Source organism: Nannobrachium achirus (assembly GCF_963921795.1).
Source record: "Nannobrachium achirus genome assembly, chromosome: 9".
Classification (NCBI taxonomy): domain Eukaryota; kingdom Metazoa; phylum Chordata; class Actinopteri; order Myctophiformes; family Myctophidae; genus Nannobrachium; species Nannobrachium achirus.
In genome coordinates, this window is record NC_137818.1 from 50061414 (window position 1) to 50085297 (window position 23884).

Here is a 23884-nt window from a genome sequence, read left to right on the forward strand (position 1 = left end):
CACACACACACACACACACACACACACCACAATTTTACATTTTCTCTTGCTTTTAGCTCAGTTTGAGGTTTCCCCAGGTTGTATGTGCTCTGACACGTACGCTACACACATTGAATAAACATTTGAATACCCTTTACAGCATTTTAGTGCCGTTTGTTTTAGTCAGCTTCTCTTACCTTTTGAATATTACTTTTTTTTTAACTTCTATTTATGATTTATGTGTTTTAAAAATTGCTTCTGTGGAATGTATAAGGAAGGTGTGACGCTCCACCTCAGCATTCCATCTCCCATGCAGCATCTAGCACTTCAACGTTTTCAGGACCCTTTAGTTGAGAGAGAGAGATGGGACCTCCACAGCCTTTTCATAGATTCCATATAGTTTCATTGTTTCACAGCACAATCGTCACTGTATTTTGGATTCATGTCAATTTGTGTTTTCAGATATTAGCCGTCATTACCTAATAAACTTGACTTCACTCTGTACTTAGTCTGCTCTTTTTCCCCTCTACACCAAACCTCTTTGCAGAAAATAGCCGATTTACAAGCTCACAACACCTTGTGCTGCGAGGCGTTGATCTGCTATTTTTGGCTACAGTAGTAACTCTGAAGACCCCCTAGGGGTTCTGGACCCCCTGTTGAAGAACCCTGGTCTAGTGCATTATAACAGAGATAGACTCCAGCATTCTCGGCTTGAGACCTACTTAATATGATTTCTCATGGCTGTCACGTCGTTGATGGTCAGCCTCGATTAGAAATCACTTTGGGTTAACTCCTGTTAAATTAAGATGACACACAATACAGTACAGTCAGTCCCCTCTTGACTGTGAAGGAAACGGCCTGCCACCATTCCCTCGTCTCCTCCCTCCTCTTCCTCTCCTAATCGTAATGGGAGGAAGATGCCGTCCTCAGCCAGCAGTTACCGGCATGCTGGGTGGTCAATTTACACTGGCCATAAAAACAACACAGACATAAAGTATACAGTACACATGCCATGATGCATGCAGAGAGAGAAACAGAGAGAGAGAGAGAGAGAGAGAGAGAGAGAGAGAGAGAGAGAGAGAGAGAGAGAGAGAGAGAGAGAGAGAGAGAGAGAGAGAGAGAGAGAGAGAGAGAGAGAGAGAGATGGAAGTGACAGGAGACAGGTAATTTGTTGAGGGATGGTGTGTGTGGTCATGCATGACAAAAATGCAGAGGCAAATAGAATCCATCAGCTTCTCTCTCTCTCTCTCTCTCTCTCTCTCTCTCTCTCTCTCTCTCTCTCCATCCCTCTCTCTCTCTCTCTCTCTCTCTCTCTCTCTCTCTCTCTCCCTCCTCTCTCTCTCTCTCTCTCTCTCTCTCCATACAATGCAGATCTCAGCATTTTGATGTGAAAGTGGAGACAGGATAATGTTCCTCGTTCCACATTAACAATGGCTGACTGCAGCCCGCATCCCTAAACATTCCCCCCCTAATAGATTGTACCAGATGGAGGGGGTTTAGGGGAGGGAACGGAATCATGTTTCTAGGGAAATTAATTTGCCCGTGTTTGATCTGATTACAAGGATGGTCTGTGATTGGAGGAGAGGGCCTATATTCAAATCCAAAAGGCTGAGGTTGTGTTTGGTGGCAACGGGGCAGAGAGCCTCACATCAGCGCTGCCAGGGTTATGACTATGAAACCTTACAACCATGCAGTACGCCACGCCACATAACCCTGCTTATGATGATTTATTTATCCTATCACTCTTTAAGTAATATCTGCTCTACTTAAAGGAATAGTACGAAGCAGGGGTGTCACAAGGGGGGGAGTGGGACTGAGTTACCAGGGCCCAAGGTGGAGGGGCCTTAATTATTTTATACTTTAGCTATTGAAAAATAGCAGATATACAACTCGGTATTTAAGTGAACATTTGTAACTAAAATTTTGCTTCTGGGGGGGGGGGGTCCCTGGAACAACAGGTTTTGAGATGGGGGTCCTCGGCCAAATACATGTCATTTTGGGGGTCCTTAACATGAAACGGTTTGAGGCACCACTGACATATACATATAGGTTTTTCAAAAAACCTTTTCCATGATTTTTCAAAAATAGCAGGTCTACAATCTCGCAGCGTGGCACTCTGTGCAGTGCTGTGAGCTTGTATATCTGCTATTTTTCAATAGCTATTAAAAGCACAAAATAATGCGTAATAATGCGTTCCCAGTCTAATGAAATACATACATGGGGGGCCCGCAGTGAATCCTTGTACCCAGGGCCCAGAATTTGGTGCGACACCCCTGGTAGTAAGCCTTGCCGAGCCATGTGGCACCATAGGGCAGGAGCTTATCTCCTGTTTCTGTAGCGTGAGGCAGCTTGATGTGCGAGTACACCCCCTGGACATGACGCTAGTACGTCACAGCCAGGGACTTAGCCTCCAATCCAACGCTTGATGCTGAGTGCCAAGCAGGGAGGCACTGCGTCCCATTTTTGAAGTGATAACATGTAATGTGACATTGGTCACAGATGATCAATTATCGTAACTCAACTTTGACCACAAGCAAATCACATTGCATAAAACGTCAGTTGCTTCTGGTGCATCTGATGTTCTTTTCATACATCGCATCTCCTCCACCCTTAGTGCGGCGAATCCGGCGATCGCTGTGAAAGATCATCTACCCAAACAGATTAAGGACTGTCTGGATTAGATGTCTCGGACAAAATAATGTCAGCATTGGTTGGATCTGCCCTTAATTGTAACCAAATAGATTTTTGTCAAAAAGGTTTCTCATATTTATATGGTAAAACACTAATACTAGATTTATTTAAGAAGTCAGCAGGTGTTTGTAAACAGTGTTTGTGACAGACACTACTGGATTAGGCTGCACATTCATTCCCAGATAAAATACAAGGTAATGACACATTTCAGCCTGTGTGTGTAATGACAGCGATTTGCAATTTTCTTAGCTTCAGTTTCAATTTGATTGAATTCGATCTAGTTGTAAAATTACTATGCTTCTGTTTACGAATGTAACCAGACAATATCATGGTGCGTTATTACATTATTTTAGCTTGCACTGCCGGAATAGCAAACACTGGCCATGTGTGATATAAAAAAAGAAAACCTATAACAACAAGTGCAATCCACATGTCTGGAACAGCAGCCAATAGCGCCATTGCTCTGAATCCCTGAAATAAGTATGCACGTGCGCACATAACTCAGTAATTCAGTGAAGTTATATTTAATTCTGTTCAAATAAAACTAGTAAGACGCCTCAGGGCGACATTTAGGGCGAGGTTGCGCCAATTCTTGACTATATCTGGCCAGTGATATACGTATATCGGACCAGTTACCCATATATGAAGATTCCTGCATGATAGTCGATAATGTGATGTCAGAACATGCCCATATATGGGCATTACCAAATATGGGCATTCCCAGATATGCCCTTGATATTGATGACGTTGGGACAGGGATCTCCATATATGTTCTGACATCACTGATCAGAGCATGATGTCAGAGCGACAAACCCATAGAACCATACACAAACCCATAGAACCATACACAAACCCATAGAACCATACCCAAACCCATAGAACCATACACAAACCCATAGAACCATAGACTGTAAAAATGTGGACTGACTGACAATAAAAAACTACGTAAAATAACTTCTAATAACATCTCTCTCTCTCTCTCTCCAGGGTACGTTACAGAAGTTTGTGGACGACCTGTTTGAGACCATCTTCAGCACGGCCCACCGGGGCAGCGCTCTGCCCCTCGCCATCAAGTACATGTTTGACTTCCTGGACGAGCAGGCGGACAAACACTCCATCAACGACTACGACGTCAGACACACGTGGAAGAGCAACTGGTACTGAGACTGACTGACTGTGTTGACTTTGTGTTGATGAAGCACCTTTAACTCATTTACTAGGGGAATTATTTAACCAAACTACTGCCCAAATACCAGCTAGTTTCTAGTTTTTCTTGCCTTTTAAAAGTAGTCACAGAATATTGTGCACAATCGTGCACGTGTAGATCGTTCGTGTAGATGACGCACGATGAGCCACTGAACAAAAACGGAAAACGCTAAGCAGGAGAATGAAACAGAGAAATGGGTGTTTTCTGCAAAATAGACAATGGAGTTTCGTCTTTTTGATCACGCCTACTTCTGTTTCCGGTTGGGAACCGGATCCTTTAAAGCAGATGAGCACCATCGGGATTTTCAATTAAATGAAATAAAAAAATCAATCTGTCATATCTTGTGATTGGTAGTAAATTGAAAACATCAGTAGGGTAGACAGACTGACGTATCACGTAGGCATACTGTACATTCCACCACAGTCTGGAAGAGGCATTCCTTACACGGTGCCAAAGTATTGTCTTAAGGATGCTATCATACAGCTTGGGCATAAATGTAAATTGCTTGTGGTTTTGTGATTTGGAAGCCTCTCTGTAATGTCTACAAACTAGCCGGGAGAGGCCTGCAGATTGCAAAGCCCAAGCCAAGAGCTAAGGCATTGGCAGAACGTTGTTCGATGTCTGCAATAATTGGCAGTCTCCACAATACTGTATGGAGGAGATGGCTTCCTTGATCTATGAACTGAGACTGAGAGTTTGTTTGTCTTCCAGAATGTCTTGTTAAATGCGAACACAAACAAAGATATCAAGTGTGCGCGTGTGCGTGCGTGCGTGCGTGCTGGCGTGTGTTCACATCCTGAGTTCAGATAGCTGCAAACAGAAATCAAGTTGAGTCAGGGACGTGCTGAAATTTCTAAAAGGGCCTTTTGGTGGAAATATCGAAAATAGCAGACCTCCAAGCTCACAACGCGTCGCACTGCAACACGTTGTGAGCTTGGAGGTCGGCTATTTTCGGTATTTGATACCACACCAAACTAACAATCAAGATTTGGCAATTTCTACACAGAGAGGGCAATTCTTTTAACATAAAATGCTGCATTCAAGTTCATGAAAGGACAAGGCAATTCTCTTGAATGCTGCCTTCAGGTATGGCATGGAAAGAGGGCATTTGCATTTCTTTCACCATAGTAAAAACTGAGGGAACTTTTTACAGATGGATAAAAGGGCAGGGGCTCAAGCCCCTTTTGATGTCTATCTGTGCACGTGCCTGAGTTGAGCAACCAAAAAAGATGATTTTCTTTTCTCTCTCTCTCTCTCTCTCTCTCTCTCTCCCTCTCCCCCTCCCCCTCTCCCCCTCCCCCACACTGTTCTCTGTGCAGTCTTCCGTTGAGGTTCTGGGTGAATGTGATAAAGAACCCTCAGTTTGTGTTTGACATCCATAAGAACAGCATCACAGACGCCTGTCTGTCCGTGGTGGCCCAGACCTTCATGGACTCCTGTTCCACGTCAGAACACAAGCTGGGCAAGGACTCGCCCTCCAACAAGCTGCTGTACGCCAAGGACATCCCCAACTACAAGAACTGGGTGGAGAGGTGAGACCCCTGCCAAATCTAGTCCCTCTGTTGCACCATGCTGCCGCTTGTCCATAATAACTGATCTATTGATGCAATAGTTAATCGAAGTAATGGATTTAAATCGATTATGAATAAAATGTTTATTTTGAGGGGGGTTTATTTATTAATTTGTGTATTTTAGGATGTATACATTAGAGCTGTGGTTGATCAAACTAATGAATTGAGTCAAAAATAAAAATGTCCACATTCATTCATTGAATACAAATCTGAAAACCTGATTCAGTTATTTGAATAATCTAAAAAGTGATCAGTAGTTGCAGCCCTGTCTCCCATCGCCCAATATTCATGTCGAAGTGTCCTTGAGCAAGACACTTAACCCCCCCCGAAAAATCTTCTTTAAGTAGCATGTGTGGGGTCTAACTAGGGGTTTTTCATGATTCTGAATCCATTGCAAGCATTTGTTTTGCAGAAAAACATTCCTTGGGCTACACATGGACCGCACAAAACTGTGAACAGTGATGACTCATCACTTTTCATCACAGAACCATAGTTTTGTGGGGCTGATTCATAATCATGAAAAACCCCTAGGTAGGGTTTTTTTCAGGTAGACTCCTCACATGCTATGTAATTTTTTGGGGGTCTTTTTTTTCCTGTATAGTAAGTGAATGGGTAGGTGCAAGAAATCATTAAAAATGTACCCCATGAGAACATATTTCAGCTTGGTACCTGGCAGAATCTTAAAATATAGCCTTCAAAGATTAAGAAAAAACAGGTGGCGAAAAAAAATCTAGACTATAGTTGGTAGTGATCACATAACAAGCTTCTGTGAGAGGAGCATGCACTGTGTTCATCCCCTCAAATTCAGAAATTCTTTTTCATGTCTGTTTTCAAAACATTCACAAATCGGAACCAATCAAAGCGATAGCTCATGGTTCAAACGTTGACGCAAATGTAGAGCAAGAATTTCAACAACAGCGGATTGTGTTTTCAAAGCGTTGCGGCCGTTACCCAATGCTGTGACCCATCACTTTCATCTAAACCACAATCAATCAAAACATGAGATCAGTTAGGAAGGACAACTCATGCTTCATGTAGAGGCTCAGCTGAGTGCTCTTCTCACTCCACTCAAAGTACCGATTGGAGGCGAGGTAAATGGTCTAAATTAAAATAAGGCTCAAACAAGCACCATGTACAACGAAAATGACGACGCCTAGCCCTTCTGGCACAAACATGCGTCCCTGCATCCCTGGTTAACATACTAAACGTGCACTTATTTGGACCGGTGTAGGTAAAAAGGAGGATTTTCAGGGTCACATGGGTGACGGACGGTTGTTTTTGTTGTATATTGTATGTCATTTTTCTAATGCTGTGTTGCTACTGTTGTTTTAGGTTGTTGTTAGTTGTTGTTTGCTGCATGCACAGTAGTACAGTGGTTCTCAAAGTGGATTCCAGGGACTCTGTGGGTTCCTTTAGGGGGTCTAAATTGACCCATACAAGTCTGTAACTCATTTGTACACTGTCAGAGAACTTTAATATTTCAAGGGAGACCTTGAAATATTAAAGTTTTAGAAACACTGCAGTACAGTATGTTTGTTGCTGTTGCGGCTGCTGTTGCTGCTTCAGTGAATGGGATTGCCATTCTCAATGTCTCCGTCCTTCTCTGTCAGATATTACTCAGACATCTCTCGAATGCCGGCCATCAGCGACCAGGACATGAGTGCCTACCTGGCAGAGCAGTCCCGTTTGCACCTCAGCCAGTTCAACAGCATGTCTGCCCTGCATGAGATCTACAACTACATCACCAAATACAAAGACGAGGTACCGTATGACACACACAGAATTCGCCACATTCACATTCTGCTCTCATGTTTTGACATCTAACTCTCCATAGTGTTAAAGGTGAAATAGACAACTTTCAGCCACTAGATGTCACACTCTCGGCACCTCCGCGTTGCATAAGATTAGTTTTTTCCCTGTCTCACATCCGTAAGGCAGCAATTATGCAGTTTTTACATGGCAGCTGCCTCTGAGCGCTTCTTTGGGGGAAAAGAAGTATCTTTCTAAACGAAAACAGGAGCACGCAGATAATGTTGTCCATCAGCTATTTCTGGACCCGACAAAACCATGACAATTATCGTTTCACAATCATAATCATTCCCTTTTGTTTAGTTTGAATGCTTTTATGCCACATATTTTTTAAAAGCACTGTGAAAGTATTATATGGGGGATCTTACATTAAAGATGCAGTGCCATGATTTCCCCCCCTCTAAAACATGATTATCAGGTATTATGATTATACTAGGAGGAAGACCTTTTTTCCAAAAATGTGTACAGAAAGAGTTCAAATTATGTTTTTATGTGGCCACACCCACCAGTTCATTAAGTATGCCTGGTTGTCATGGTGGGTGGTGACCCAGGCCCAGCTGAAGTTAGCCACACCCACAGTGTTGGGGGAATGATAAAAGGGAGGGGATGATTATCTCCAGATAAGAGTGATGTCACTCTATCTGTGTTTTTGGATCGGCACTTTTGACAAGGTGGCAGGGTTAGGGTTAGGGTTAGGGTCTCGAGAAAGAAATCCAAAATGCAAAGGGAATACATAATTGCTCATAACAACCACACCAGAGGGTCTAATGAAATACTGTCAACCTCCTAGACACATGAAAACCAGAAGAAGTACAAAACTATGGCACCACCTCTTTAAGTGACTGAACTGAAACAGAATGGGAATAGAACCTGGCGTTATACCCCACAAGTCCTGCCTCCGCAGACAATTTGTTGGCGGGGCGGCGCAGCGCTTCCTCATTTATTTGCCTTGACTAATAGCATGAGGTCATTTTAATTCTATTACACAGATAACCAGTCCACATCCATACGGGCTGCTGGGCATTATGACCATTAGGGCTCATATTAAGGCATGAGCTCAACACATTACGCGGCTAATGGCGCCAGATTGGATTAATGTGACTTTGTGTAAGAGTGCCGTGGTCTGCCGACGACACTCTGCTGCTTATGCAACACTCCAGTGGATGTCATGGATTTCATTTCTTAAAGTGGATCAACCGTACACTGCTGAGTCACGGACGGGCGATAGCCATGGACCAATGTCGAAAGTAGAGCAGTCACTGCTGAAGGCCTTCGTGCGGACTGTGTGTGTGTGTGTGTGTGTGTGTGTGTGTGTGTGTGTGTGTGTGTGTGTGTGTGTGTGTGTGTGTGTGTGTGTGTGTGTGTGTGTGTGTGTGTGTGTGTGTGTGTGTGTGTGTGTGTGTGTGTGTGTGTGTGTGCGCGCGCACATGCACACATGCCTATGTGGCTCGGTGGCTGATTGAAAAGGGAGCGTTATCGTCGGTGTCGGGTGGAAACCTTGTATATCCAAAACCGTCTATTTTGTATTTATCATTTTTAAAATGATTTAAAACTAGTGAAAACAGCCGATCTACAAGCACACAACCCCTCGCGGTGCTGTTTTCACTACTTTTGTGCGACGGCCTTGAACAGTATGATGAAGCAGGGCTTTGCTTTGCGAAAGAATGTACGAATTTGAAACTTGGAGATACAAGGTTTCTGCCCGACAGTGACGTTATATGGAGTTATTTAGACCCTGCTTTCAACCATTAGGACTAGTACTTCACTTTCATCATCTCTCTCTCTCTCTATCTATCTCTCTCTTTCACACACGCACGCACGGACACACACATAATAGCATGTCCACAGTTGAAAAGCGAGATCGTTTTTTTTCCTCTCCCCGGCCGGGCCAGTTCTTTCAACATTATCTCTCTTTTCATACTTTGCTTCCGCCAACCTCTTTCTTCTCTCTGTATTTTTCCTCATCCCTCGATCCCACCTCATTTCTGGTCATACCCCCCCCCCCCCCCCTTTGTCTTTATTTCCATCTCTCCACACCACCATTATGAACTGGAGATGTGTTGTGGGCTTTGCAGCTGGTATTTCCATTGAAGCACACCTTTCCCCTTCATTAGAGCTTATTATCCAGATGTAGGCAGACACACACACACGCACACGCACACGCACACACACACACTAAGTGCACTCGAACGCGCATCTGCAAACGGGCTAAGGGGGCAGGCACCCAAATGGGTATGTACAAAGGAAAGGGATGCACACACACACACACACACACACACACACACACACACACACACACACACACACACACACACACACACACACACACACACACACACACACACACACACACACACACACACACACGCGCACACACACACAGCGTGACCGAGAGCATTGAAAAGCACTCAAACAAACGTGCGCACGCCAAAACGAACCACATCAGGCACACGTGTGGCCGCGCCGATGCCAGCCTTGCCCGCCCGCCCGCCTCCCTCACACAGCCCATAATAAAACAGGGGTGCAGCGGCGTCCTCTCTGCACGCACCCGGAGCGTCCATTAACACGTTTAGACCGGGTACGCATTATTGTTTTATGCTTTAACTATTGAAAAATAGCAGATATACAAGCTCACAGCGCGGCACCGAGTGCCGCGCTGCGAGCTTGTAGATCTGCTATTTTTGAAAAATCGCGAGCATTTGCATTTTGACCCGATTTTGATCACGATTCTATAAGCGTCTTCTAAATTCTTCTAAGGTTTTTTTTTTTTTTTTTTAAACACGTTTCTATGTCGGTGGTTCTCAAACTCTTTCACGTCAAGGACCCCTAGAATTATATGTATTTGGCCGCCGACCCCCGTCTCAAAATATTTTCAGGGACCCCCTAGAAGCAAATATTTGAGTAACAAATGTTCACTTTAAAAATGAGATATTCAAAGAGTTGCACAAATTTTCATGATTAAAAATAAATAAATAGCAGATCTACAAGCTCGCAGCGCGGCACTCGGTGCCGCGCTGTGAGCTTGTATATCTGCTATTTTTCACTAGCTAAAGCATAAAATAACTCCCGGTCTTGACGGGTTAACGCGCCATTATGCAGCATCCTGCGTGACCCCTGAGAGCTCGGCGCGTCCCGTGGGCCCACATCCTGCTGCCTCTCAGCCGCTGGAACACCATTCAGGGTTCAGCTTTCATTTATATTCCATCACGCCCCACACCGTCGCTTCCAAAAAACAAGCCGGCTTCCAGCTATACGGTAGCAACATGTCGAGTGGTGGTGGGGAAAAGTACTCCCATGTTTTACCATAATGAAAGTGTCAATACTGCAATTTAGAAATGCTCTGTTACAAGTAAAAGTCTGGGATTCAAAATGTTCTTGAGTAAAAGTACAAAATGATTGGCATCGAAATGTACTCACCAGTAAGACTCCCTAATCGGGAGATAAGCGACTGTCAGGTCGCATGTATATGTCACCAGTGTTGTACCCGAACGCGTTCAAAGAACGATCGTTCATGAACACGCTCATATTTTGGGCGAACGTGAACTGAACGTAATTGTTTTCGCTTGATGAACGATATTGTCGAAGCGGTCATTCTGACGCCCGTGAACGACGTTCGTCGGCGTTCGTCGGCCGTTCATGCGGCGGTCCGCGCCTCCGCGGTCATCTGTCCTCTGCTCCTCTCGTCTCTCTTTTCATTCACATGCTCCAATAGTAGGCACTGCACGAAGCTCCTCGTGAACGTTCCTCCGTTGATATGCGGTGCTGTCTGCACTCTGCTGCTGCACTGTTAATCTCCTCCTCGTCTCGCAAGCCTGACTGACTATACTTTGTCCTATGTGTGTTGCACGGCGAAAATAGCTGATCTGCAAGCTCACAACGCGTCGCATCCACGAGACAACGTGAGCTTGTAGATCAGCTACTTTAACCAACGCGGAAACATGCTGTGCACGAGAAACGTCTGCCTTCTAGTGGGGTTCCTTGTACATGTAATTTTTTTTTCTTTTTTTCTAGTGGGGTTCCTTGTACATGTAATTTTTCTTTTTATTTCAAATGTGTGTTAAAGTTTCTTTCACTTCCAATTTGTAGATTATGGTCTATAGAACAATTTTGGTTAGAATGTCAAGACAGTAGATTGAAGAAAAATATATTTTTTGCCCTATTTCCAAAATGACCAAAATCGGAATTGTGTTTTTTGAACAATGTCTTAGTTTTCCCACAACTGCTGTGTAATATATATATATATTTGTATTGCTATATCAAGTCAATACTGTGTGGGGAATCAATTGGAGTCAAATATTTGTTTTGAATATTATGATATTTCACACAATGAGACAATAACATGGTTATTACATTCAGCCCTTCACAATAAGGGTGCAGGAAGACTGGGAACTAGGCAGTGGGCACATAAATATTGTGGGCACCTCAATGTTAAGTTGGATGAAATTATTGCTGTGTGTGGTTCTATATGGGCTGAGTCAATAATTTTGACAAATAATAGCATGCAGCAACGTCTAAACATTTATATATATAGACCTTTATATATATATATATTTTCCTTTTTTTTTTTTTTTTTTTTTTTTGAATAGCCAAAAGTATAAAAAAAATATGGTTAAAAAAAGAACTAAAAAAGAACTATGTAGTTCATTTTGGGGAACCATGAACTTTAGTTCATAATGGGGAATTATGAACTAAAAATGAACTAGTTCATTTTAGAAGTTCTGAACTTGAACTTGAACTAGTTCGTTTTTAAAGTGAACTTTCCCAACACTGTATGTCACGGTTTGTTAGAGAAACAGGACGGTCGAGAAACTGAGCACTCGTGGTGCCGCACGGGGCGGAGCAAGCGGTCGCCACAACAACGTCCTCCAGGCGGAGCTGCTCGATTGTCCACGACATTGCAAGCGGCGCGAAGGCCAGCGGACCTTGGGGTCCAGGGCCGCGCGGCCGGCGGAGCGGCGCGCGAGTTACGAAGCCGTGGTGAATGCAATCGTTATATTTATGCCCAGGCCGTAAGGCCTGGGCAAGCCCACGATAAACGCTCATAGTAAGCTAATGGCTAAGCTAATGGCTAAGCTAATGGCTAAACACCGCCCAGCTAGGCTAGTAAATAAAGAAAGAGAGTCGCAAACGAGTGACGTCAGCGCCTGCACTAGTGAATGGCTGTCTATGGGCTGTCGTCGCCATCTGGTGGTGACTAGTGTGTGGTGAACGACAAAACAAGCGCTCTTACTCTTACCGTCCTGAGTTACCCAAACATACTGTAACATATACACGCAGAACAGGGGCATGTGAGAAATCAGGGGCGGGGGTTGTGGTTTGCCAGCCAAGGAGTGTGTGTGCAATTAAGTTTGGCATGGTGCCGGAGATAAGAGTAGGGCCAAAGTGTGACGTGACGTGACAAACGGACTGACTGACTGACTGACAGACAGACAGCCGGAATTTATATATATATTGAAATCTTGTTTGAAATGACCAAACCTGACTACCGATGTTGTCACTGGTTGGCTGGTTTCTGACCTGTCCACAGCCCTGAGTGAGAGTAGACAGGAATAGTTCCATCTTATAATGTGGTATGGACTAACTGCATGGCTTATTACACGGCTACTCAATACAATTTAATAATTTGACTCGAAACTAAAAACAAAACAAAGTATTTCCTTGTTTACAGACTGCTGTGTGTTCCCCAAGTGTTGCGCTGGGCGTCCCCCCAGCGCAACACGTTCACCTTTGAAAACAGGGAAGTGCTGATCAAATAGAATCCATTTTCTGATACTGCGTCGTCTATTTCTCGCTTCAAATATTTTTTAAAAACGTTGTTGAGAGCAACATTTAGTTGTAAATGACATGGTGTGTTTGTTTACATGGCTCTCACGTTGGATACGGCACTAAATTCACGCAGTGCAGCCTGAGTGCAGCAGGTGTTCTGAGCCATTGATTAGCCAAGGGTCCTTGAGCTGTCATTGTACAGATATAATGCAACACTAATTTCAACCGTTTGACCAATCAGAATCAAGCATTCAACCAAGTCATGTAATAAAAGAAGATAATACTATCTGGCTTAAGTGGTCCTTTATGATGGACCAAAACACAGCCTGCATTTTTGGTTTTATTATTTTGGAGGAAATGTTATGAATCATGAACTGCGTGTCCTCTAGCTCAGGGGTTTTCAAAGTGGGTGACGGGGCACCCTGGGTGACGGGGCACCCTGGGTGACGCGACGGCAGTCCAGGGGTGCCACTAGATCATTTGATAATAATTGGAATTTATTTGAACACTTAAACGAATGTTTGGTATCATTTTAAACTTGAAGTACAGAGTTATTTTCAGTACGTTTTAACCAAAATGGTAATTATCTCAATGTTTTCCTTGCGACATAATCCCTAAAATATGCCATGGATATAAGGTACTGGGAGTGAAAATTCTGAATGTCATGTTGGTAATATTATAATATACTGTAATGTAGGGGTGCCTCGGATGAAAAATAGATTTATAGGTGTGCCCTGAGCCCAAAATGTTTGGGAACCCCTGCTCTAGCTATCCATGATAAGTTGTCATACTACAGCAGAAGTCAATTCTTTGGTGGACACAACATAACAATGTTGTGTGGAAATATCGTTATTTGTCACATCGTCTCATTGGCTGAAAATAAAGTTAACAAAGGACGTGTCACAATAGAGCCAAACGAAATGAAATCACTAACAATGTTGAGGCTTCCTGCTATGTGTCACAAAGTGACACACGGCGTATAATTACCTTCCAACTCATTAATCTAACGCTTCCTTCATCACTCCGTCTTGTCAGCGCTACTGCCACTTTCTCTTGTCTGTCTCCCTTCAACAGAAACACATGTTAATAGATGAATATAAAAAAATGTATTGTCGTTGTCGGGTGGGAACCTCATATCTCCAAGTTTCAAATGTGTACGTTCTTTCGCAAAGTAAAGCCCTGCTTCATCATACAAGGCCGTCGCACAAAACTAGTGAAAACAGTAGATCTACAAGCACACAACGCCTTGCGGTGCGAGGCTTTGTGTGCTTGTAGATCGGCTGTGATCGCGTCATTCATACAGGTGGATGCCTTTATTCACAGAAAAGAAACGTCAACCTTGTTCTGCAAATAAATTACCTCACTTTAGCGACAATATTTGGTGTTGTGTGAATATAATATCTCTCTCTATCTCTACTCTCTATCTCTATCTCTCCAGATCCTGTCTGCGTTGCAGAAGGACGACCAGTCCCGCCGACAGAGGCTACGCTGCAAGCTGGAGCAAGTCATCGACACCATGTCCTTGGCTAGCTGAGAGCTAGCCCATAAGTCGTCATTCGTTCCTGGCCAATCAACAACCACTTCTTCCTGTGACCACACCTTTGAGACCCCCCCACCCCACCCCCTTCAAAACCTTTAAAACAATGACCTTTGACCCCCGACGAACACAACACAGCAGAAAGGGACTAGCGTGGGCATGAGCAGCACGTGCCCCCCCGGCGAGGTAGCAGCGAAAGAGCGTCGTTCAAAAAGCAACGATTCCAGCACCGCCCGTCCAGCCTATCCAGCCTGACCAAATGGAGCGCACCCCTCCCTCGGCCTCATTCCACACACACACACACACACACACATACACACACACACACACACACACACACACACACACACACACACACACACACACATACATCTCACCTTGGGGCGCGCGCTTGTCTTTTTCCCAGTCGAGGACCCTCGTCACATTACGATTCGCTCGGGCCAAGCTATAGGCGGACCGGAGCCGCGGCCCCCGGAACTGAAGCCCATGTTAGCGTTGGCGTCTGAAGCCTCCTTCCTTCCTTCCCAGCTGCAACGCCACAAACCAACCTGCTAGCCCAAACACAGACCAGGCTACGCTCAGACGAAAGAGGCAGCTGTCCGCTAAAACGTTAAAGAAAAACTAAACAGTGGATTGCTCGACGACAAACTGAGGAGAAAAAGGACTCCGCGGGAGAGAGCAGTCCCGCCAATTTGAAGGAAATACTCCTGCTGATATCGGCAGTGAACTCCCCCTCCCCCCGTCCCCCTCCAATGCTGTCTAACGGATGGCGTTTAGATTTGTATCCAATTAGACGTTGGATTTGTTGTCTCATTGTTTAATTTGAGTTGTTTTTTTTCCTCTATTATTACGATTTTCTTTTTTTGTTTTCTCAACTGCCTACTCTCCCCAGTGCTGTGCCACTTGTGTTACTGCTCAATTTGCACAATTTACAGCCAGGCTGATTAAAAAAATAAAATAAAAGAGAGAAGAGGATATATGAATATAAATTAATAAATATATATATAGATATATATATAGATACTATAAATACAAATTTTGTTTTTAAACAAATAATAGCGTTGACAAAAAGTTTTCCATTTTAATGTACAAAAAGATAAGTTTGAGAAGAGCATTTGATATTACAAAGATGAAATATTAAGAAAAACACAAGGAAAATCTCGTCCTGTGCCATGTTTTATTTGAATGTTGTTTAGTGCAAAAAGAGACGTTTTTTTTCCTTAGATGAAACATGCTATGATAAAAAAAAATGTCATGCTTAGTGACTGAAAGTGAGAGTACATAAAATAGGTAAGTGGTGAAAAAAACACATTATTAGAAGCTTAAGAGCCCGACCGATACCGATATTATGGGGATTATACATACATACCTACATTATATATAGCCTATACATACACACACGCACACACACGCACACTTGCATACACACACACACACACACACGCACGCACGCACGCACGCACGCACGCGCGCACGCACACACACACACACACACACACACACACACACACACACACACACACACACACACACACACACACACACACACACACACACACACACACACACACACACACACACACACACACACACACACACACACACACACACACACACACACACACACACACACATACAGCACACACAGTACAGAGAGAGAGAGAGAGAGAGAGAGAGACATTTCAGAGAAAGACAATGAGGATAAACCTCATTGTCAAAATAACATAATTAACTGGGAATTTAACCACTATAAATAACCACATAGAAACACAAATAGAAACCATTTCCAATTAGCCCAACCATCTTTTTCTGCGTCATCTTCTGTATAATAAACAATTTTCATATTGACGCATATCGGACTGCATAAAAGCCGATATATCTTTAATGGGCCGGATATCGTCCGACTGATACATCGGTCGGGCTCTATTAGAAACCAATGCATATGAATGAAGCTGCCTTGGGACCTTTGCTTTGGTTCTTAAAGGTACTGTATACATTAGGCAGGCAATTAACATTGTCTGACAATCCTCACCTGTGAGCCAACTTACCCTATGATAGTGCTATTGTATTTTGTCTTAGAAAGGAGCCAAACAGAGCAGCCATCACAGCCAGTTCAGAAGACAGCCTATTCTTGGGGTAACATTAGCCAAAAATAGCAGATCTACAAGCTCACAATGCATCACAATGCGATGCATTGTGAGCTTGTAGATCGGCTATTTTTGGAGAAGAGATTTGGTGCCGACAGGAAAAAAAGCCCAGTTGTCTAAAGCCCCTTTTCCACTGCAAGGTGAAACCAGAACTTTAAGGAACCTGAACCCATTTTTTGGTCCTGGTTTTGTTTCCATTGCGTACAGCCTGGTTCCAGACGAGGTTCCTGGAACCTTTTTTAGGTCCTGCTCCTGAGGTAGAACTAAAATGTAGGGGAGGTCTTTTTCTGGGACCTTTCCGGTTAGTTCTGGTTATATGGTAACGTAAGCAGAACTTTGTCCCGGAACTTCACAGGTTCTTGAAATGTCTTGGTTCTGGAAAGTTCTGGTTCTAGTTCTGGGTTGGCCCTACAGTGGAAATGGGGCTTTTGACTGCAGGGGTTTATGTGGAGAAAGTAACACTTCCATCACAGCGTGCCGAGCGCCATTGTCGCACACCGCTTAACATACTGCAACGCACGGCCGGTGTCGTGAGCGCCGAAAACAGCGGGGGGAAAAAAGCTCACAACCTACAAGCTTGTAGATCTGTTATTCTCGGCGCGTGGCGCCGCCGTACGACAAAGCATATCATTGGGGCGTTGGTGAGGCTACAGGCTGTGGGTGAAGACTACTTCAGATGCACCACGTGCAGTCGGCTCACTGCGAGCTGTCGGCGACAGCACGCTGCATAGCTCTTCAATCCCATCCCGTTCCCGTCTGAAGAGTTTCATGAAGAGTGCTGTCCAAATTCAAGGCTCTTTTTTTTTTTGGGTTGAAGAAAGTGACATATCAGTATTGCCGTTCTCTCTCTCTCTCTCTCTCTCTCTCTCTCACTCCCTCTCTCTCTCTATCTATCTCTTTTATTTTGGCTTGTTTTCTAGTCTGCAGTGAAGACGGCAAAATAGCTGCGAACAAAAAAAGTATATATTTTGAAATGCAGAAACATCTGTGGTGTGTGACAAGATAATGAAATGTAGCTCAATCTCTGTGAGTGTCTTTGTAACAGTTGAAGGCCTTTCTCTCTTTTCTGTTCTGTGATATTTTTTTTTTAAGAAAAAAAAAGAAAGAAAACAAAACAAACTTGTGATACTTCTTTTTCTCTTCTTTTCTAATTATGTGCTCCACCCCCCATTAGTCCCTTAAAAAGGGGGGTGGGTGGGAAAGTAGAAGAAGTGACCGTATCTAGGAGAATAGAAAGGAATTCAAGACAATTAACGTATTCCCAAATGCATACCTATTTGCTGTGGTGCTCTCTCACAATCATTTGAGGAAGTGCATCATCACAACTCATCCAGTTCGAGTTTTCAAAATAAGACAATAGCAGGGCTGCCAACTCTTGCTGAGACTTCATCACGCCTTGCTCTCATTTTATAAATCCCTAAAAGGATCTCAACGTATTATAAAAATGTGTTTCGCACAAAGGAATCTCTTGGTGAATAGTTGGACACTGCTCTCAGTGGAAATGTGCCAGCATTATTGTTATCACGGCAGTGCCACACAAGACATTTTCTAAACCTTTCAAAAATAGCAGATAAAATAAACTGTGGGCTTGTTGATTGACTATTTTTGATATAGGGCTTAAGTGGTTAAATAGTATAATGTTCAGTTTTTAGGGCTTTAATGGTTAAATCACATCAGTTTATGTTTATTTATATAATAAGTTAAAGTTGTGCCATGTAACTTTTTTTATAAAACAAATCTTAAAATTGTCCTAACTGTTAAATCGCTAAAGTTTTAGAACACCCACTCCGTGAATTTCAGCCTGTAAAGCCTTCTCTATATATGTAAACTGCGATCCTTGCCGGGGACCGGATCTCGCGCCAAAATTGCGTCATCACACTACCGGCCAATCACAGCGAGGGTTATACAACTGCCGGCCAATCACAGCGCATCTTGAAGTGGGGTCGCTATGGCAGCCATATTTGTTGTCGCCCGTTTGTACCATCCCTTCTCTAGGTAATTTCGCCTACCAGGCAGGGTGAAGGAGTCCGTATCTCTGGAATTACTGAACGCACAGGAACAAGGGACCCCTCAAAAGATAGATCTCAGCGAGGTGGAGGCAGACGCGGGGGTCTGAAGGTACGAAAAACGGCCGAAAGACGCGGACGCGACCGCGGTTTGCTATAGGGCTAATGACCACTAGTTGGGCATCTTACACAGTATAGCTTTAAGTTTTTCAAATGTATTTAAAGATATTGCACTTTTTATTTAACCTTTCCCCCCTCTATTTACGAAATATCGGTTTAAAATATTGGTAATTAGTATGTCTAGGACTTGGAATTGGCATCGCTCAAAAATAGATTGAGTCTCAAATAAACTCCTTATAACATTGTTTATGTTTCGCATGCACACAAGGCATTTGCTGTCCCACCAAACACATGATTTGTTATTAAACCGTGGCCCAGATTAAACAATTAACCACCTTTATAATATGCAATTTAAACCTCAGGAATCAGACAAACCGGAATACGCAAACCTACAAACATTCAACAAAGCACTGAGCAGCAGAGTCCATCCTACTCACTGAACCCCCTCCAAAATGAAAATCAAGGGTTCATTTAGAACCAACTTGACAACGACATACTATGCAATGTGGCTAATTGCAACTGAGAGATGGATTATGAATTATATAGCAGACAAAACAACTCATTCATTTATTAACGACTTATTGTTTTGGAAGAAAGGAAAAATAAAACTCCCAAGGAAAACACAAACCCGCTCTGAGAGTTTGCAGCCCTGCAGTTGTTCCAATTCCTCACAAACAGTCATGTTCTTAATAAATTGGTTCTTTCTCAAGCTTCTCCCCCTTGAGTTAAGATTTGTTTTTACCTTGGCAGGGTGGCGAAGGCCTTTGAAACAGTGTTTAGACTATGTGACATGAAAACGCTCCCGACCAATACATATGGAATTACTTTAGGTGACACAGCAGCTCGTGGAGGCAGAGTGGCCCACCTGGTCTAATAAATGCTCCCCTCCATCTCTATACGTTGCCAGTTCCCTTATACCAAACCCCCTTCAGCCCCAGCACATCAACACCCATCGCTATCGTCGCGAAACCTTTCGCACACTCCAATTTCCTTCTTTTTTGTTGTTTCGTTTCAAATGAATATTTTCACAGTCCTCTAGGGCAGGAGTCTTCAACAGGGGGTCCGGGACCCCTAGGGGAGCCCTTCAAATATTGTGTAATAGAAACCTTTTTTCTCCTTTTTTATATTAACCACTTGAACCCAACCCTAATCCATATTCTGAGAACTTTAGCCAAAAATAGCAGATCTACAATCTACAAGCAGATCTCTCGCGCTGCAAGGCGTTGTGAGCTTGTAGATCGGCTATTTTTGGCAAAGAGGTTTGGTGTAGAGGGGAAAAAGAGCAGTACAGAGTGAAAGGTCAAGTTTATTAAGTATTGATGGTTCAAGTGGTAAATTGACATGAATCCAAAATACACTGATGATTGTGCTGTCATAACGATGAAACTATATAGAATCTAGGGGTCCCTGCTCCATCTCTCTCAGCTAAGGGGTCCTTGGCCTGAAAACGTTGAAGACCCCTGCTCTAGGGAAATGTTCCTTGGGCTTATGAAGTCCTTGTACTCACACGGCTGTGGGCTTAATGTCATGTCTTTTTGTGAAAGCACACATTTTGGGGATATACAGTGATTCACCGCCAGACAGCAGACATTAAATGTAATGCACTGTATATGCAGATCCAATACTTGATACAAAGGTGGGGCTCGTGTAAAGGCCCACTGATCTAGACAGGGTAAAACAACAAAACAATGGCTGACCAAAGGTTTTCCGCCTAATTTATACGCCGTCGTATAGAGTCAGGCCTTACTGGTCGACGCCAGGAGAACGACTCGAGAAGAGAGCTCTGATCGTCATCCGTTATCTTCTGATGGCTCTTCAGTACTTTCAGAGGTCCTGTGCGTCTGTGTAAGATGACTTTTGCACGCTGTTGTTATGCTTTCATGATCTTTTTCTTTGATTATTATTTTTTGTTTGTTTTTGCATTTCCCCCAATCAAACGCACTGGTGTTCTTTTATTATGTTTGCAGAGTGGAACTTTTTTCAGAGAATATATTGTTTCCGTTTGATTTCAGTGACTGTAAACGTTGAAGGTTAAACTAAGCTTTCTCATGATGTACATGCCATATTTTTGATGTCATTTTTTTTTAAAATGCTATTAATTTGTTTGGTTGTTCTTAATGACATTTCTTTTTGTAAAGATGATTATGTGGTGAAAAGGAAACAATGCTTCACTAAAACAACCAGAGGACAAATTCACAGGGGTCCCCCCCCCCCCCCCGCCCCCCACCCTCCCTGGAAAAAAAAGTAAAACAAAAGAAATGAAAGGATCTTTCCGTAAGGAACTGCTTTTAATCATCTCTGCTTTTGACGGAACCCTGACAACGTCCAAACTTTGAGCAGTGTTGGGCAAGTTACTCAGTGAGAGTAATAGGTTACTCTTTACCTATTACTCCTTTAAAAGGTAATAATATTTGCTTATTACTATTCAAATGTTACTTGTTATATTAGTATATCCACACCCCAACTGAACAAAGTTGTGTACAATAACAACCTAATCCACTTTATTGGAACAATAATTCACTTCATTTCAGCCAAAGTGTACACGTTGTTTCTTGGTTCAGAAACTGTAATATAATCACAAATCGTCATTTTTGGGTGGATACCTTGTATGTCCAAAACCGTTCGTTTTGTATTTATCATTTAAAAAATGAACTAAACTAGTGAAAACAGCAGATCTACAAACACACAACGCCTCGCACCTCGAGGCGTTGTGTGCTTGTAGATCTGCTGTTTTCACTACTTTTGTGCGACGGCTTTGTATGATGGATGAAGCAGGGCTTTGCTTTGCGAAAAAACATACAATTTTGAAACTTGGAGATACAAGGTTTCTGCCCGACAGTGACGAAATGTAATAATCCTTTACACACTCATTATCGGGAGTAAAGTAAGTCTTGCCGAGCCATGAGGCCCTTAGGGCAGGAGCCTATCTCCTGTTTCTGTAGCATGACGCAGCTTGATTTACAAGTACACCCTAACCCTGGACATGACGCTTGTTTGTCAATCCAACCCTTGATGCTGAGTGCCAAGCAGGGAGGCACTGGGTCTCATTTTTCTGAGTCTTTGGTATGACCCGATCGGGGATCGAACCCTGACCTCCCAGTCTCAGGACGGACACTCTAACCACAAGGCCACTGAGCTGGATAAATTGGGAAACTGATCATATTACGGTAATTTATTACTTAGTAATAAGTTACGGCCCAACACTGCCTTCAAAGGAAACTCACAGTTTTCAACCATGTCTTCCGATATTTGGTCCTCATTAATGCTCATTATAAAGGGCTGTCCATACTTCGACCGAAACCGAAGATTTCGGTCAAAAGGTCCTTTTTCGACCATGAAATTATGTCCCTCGGGACTTCTGAAAAGCATTAGACCGAATGAGAGTTCGGAAATTTGCACGTCGGAAAACACACTGAACATTTCTGTCGAAGTATAGACAGGCCTTAAGATGGCACCATTTCTGTCTACTCACTCACTCACTCACTCACTCTGTGTCTCATTGGTGGGCTGATAACAGTTCAGAAACCTGCCTAGACAAGGACGGGGATTCCCAGCTAATTGAAACGACAGCCTTTCTCTTGCCCGGAAAGGTAGCATGCTGAAATAAGCCATGTTCTGTAAAAATTATGTAAAAACCCCCCCCCCAAAAAACAGACCAAGTAGACAGAAATGGTGCCGTCTTATATAATATTTGTGAGGAACAATTACATGAAGAGGTTGTAAATGGTTGAAGTGCTCCTTTAAGCAGGACGTGTCAGCCTGCAGTTCCCATCGCTCCCCTCGACACCCCCACCCACCAGTGTTGCCAGATCTTGCGAGAGAAATAAGCAACCATAGGTCCATGAAAACCTTTAACCTATATACTTCAGCTATTTGAAAATACAAGCTCAACAATGTTCGGAATGCAACACGTTGTGTGAGCTTGTAAATCTGCTATTTTCAATTAAAAATCTTGTGTAGGGGTCTCTGGCACAAACATATTTTCAGATCTGTGGCCGAGTACATCTTCATTTGGGGGGTCCTTGACATGAAAGAGTTTGAGAACCACTGATCCCCTCCTCCCCCAACTTTGGAGAGAAACAAGCCCAACGTTGCTTATATTAAGCAGACCTGGCAACACTGGCCACCCCCTGGAGCGGTTGTCCAACCACGTTCAGACACTCATCACTCCTATAGTTTGGTCCCTACAACCTCCAGCGCTTTGACGTGTTCTACCGTACCCCCCCCCCCTCACGTTTAGTTCACTTTGATTCATTTGATTGACTTAAGAGGGTAAGAGGAGAAAGGAGAAGAAAGGGCATAAAAACAGACGTGGTCCATTTTTTAATGAACATTTAAAAGAGAAGTACAGGATCAAACGGGGGGTTAAAAAGACAAAGAAAAATAGGGGAAAAACTACACGTAGGAGCAGGTGGAGGGAATACTGAAATAAAAAAAGAAAACTTCAAAAAGAGTTTTAATACTTTGAATTCTGATACCTTTTCAAGAAGTTTCAGACTTGACGCTGCTGTGACAGGTCTCCACGCCCGTGTACATATTCTGCTCTTTCCTATTTTGCAGATTTATTACGTGTAAATAGATGCGCATCAAGGAGAGATTAAACATGTTCTTTTTTTGCTATAAATCTGTTTGTGGAATCTTCTTTTTTCCCCCCTTCCCCTATCCCCACATGCACCTTCAAGTTGTGGATGCACCACACCCAAAAAACTGATTCAACCCCCCTATAAATGTGACACATATAAATTATGTTTGCTTTATTTAATTACTTCACTTCAAGGCATAAGCATATACATTAGGGTGGATCTTAAATTACCTTTTTTAGATTTTCTTGAGTCTCACCCCCCAATTATGTTCCAATGTACAAAAAACTGCTTTGGTTAAAATTTGGTTGAATTTCAAGCATATTTAGAGGTAGCTCAATCAAGTCAAAGATTGTACATTCTATTGGACATTTAAGTTGTACATTACACATTATTCTTATACTAAGCACAGAAATTATATTTTTTAAGCTTACAAATCTAAACACAAATCTGATTACATGTTTGTCATAT

The 23884-nt window shown here is 43.1% G+C and overlaps 1 protein-coding gene across 1 annotated transcript in view; it reads left to right on the top strand.

Annotated features, from left to right (window-relative positions):
- Positions 1-14739, top strand: part of LOC308290942 (plexin-A1-like) — a gene marked incomplete at its 5' end in the record, with an annotated part of 341256 nt that extends 326517 nt beyond the window's left edge. Inside the window, 4 exons of the mRNA XM_080732857.1 lie at positions 3658-3827; positions 5197-5409; positions 7059-7209; positions 14462-14739. Coding sequence (XP_080588983.1) covers positions 3658-3827; positions 5197-5409; positions 7059-7209; positions 14462-14557 — 630 coding nt within the window. The 3' untranslated portion in view covers positions 14558-14739. The remainder of the gene's footprint in view (positions 1-3657; positions 3828-5196; positions 5410-7058; positions 7210-14461) is intronic.
- Positions 14740-23884: the final 9145 nt, after the last annotated feature.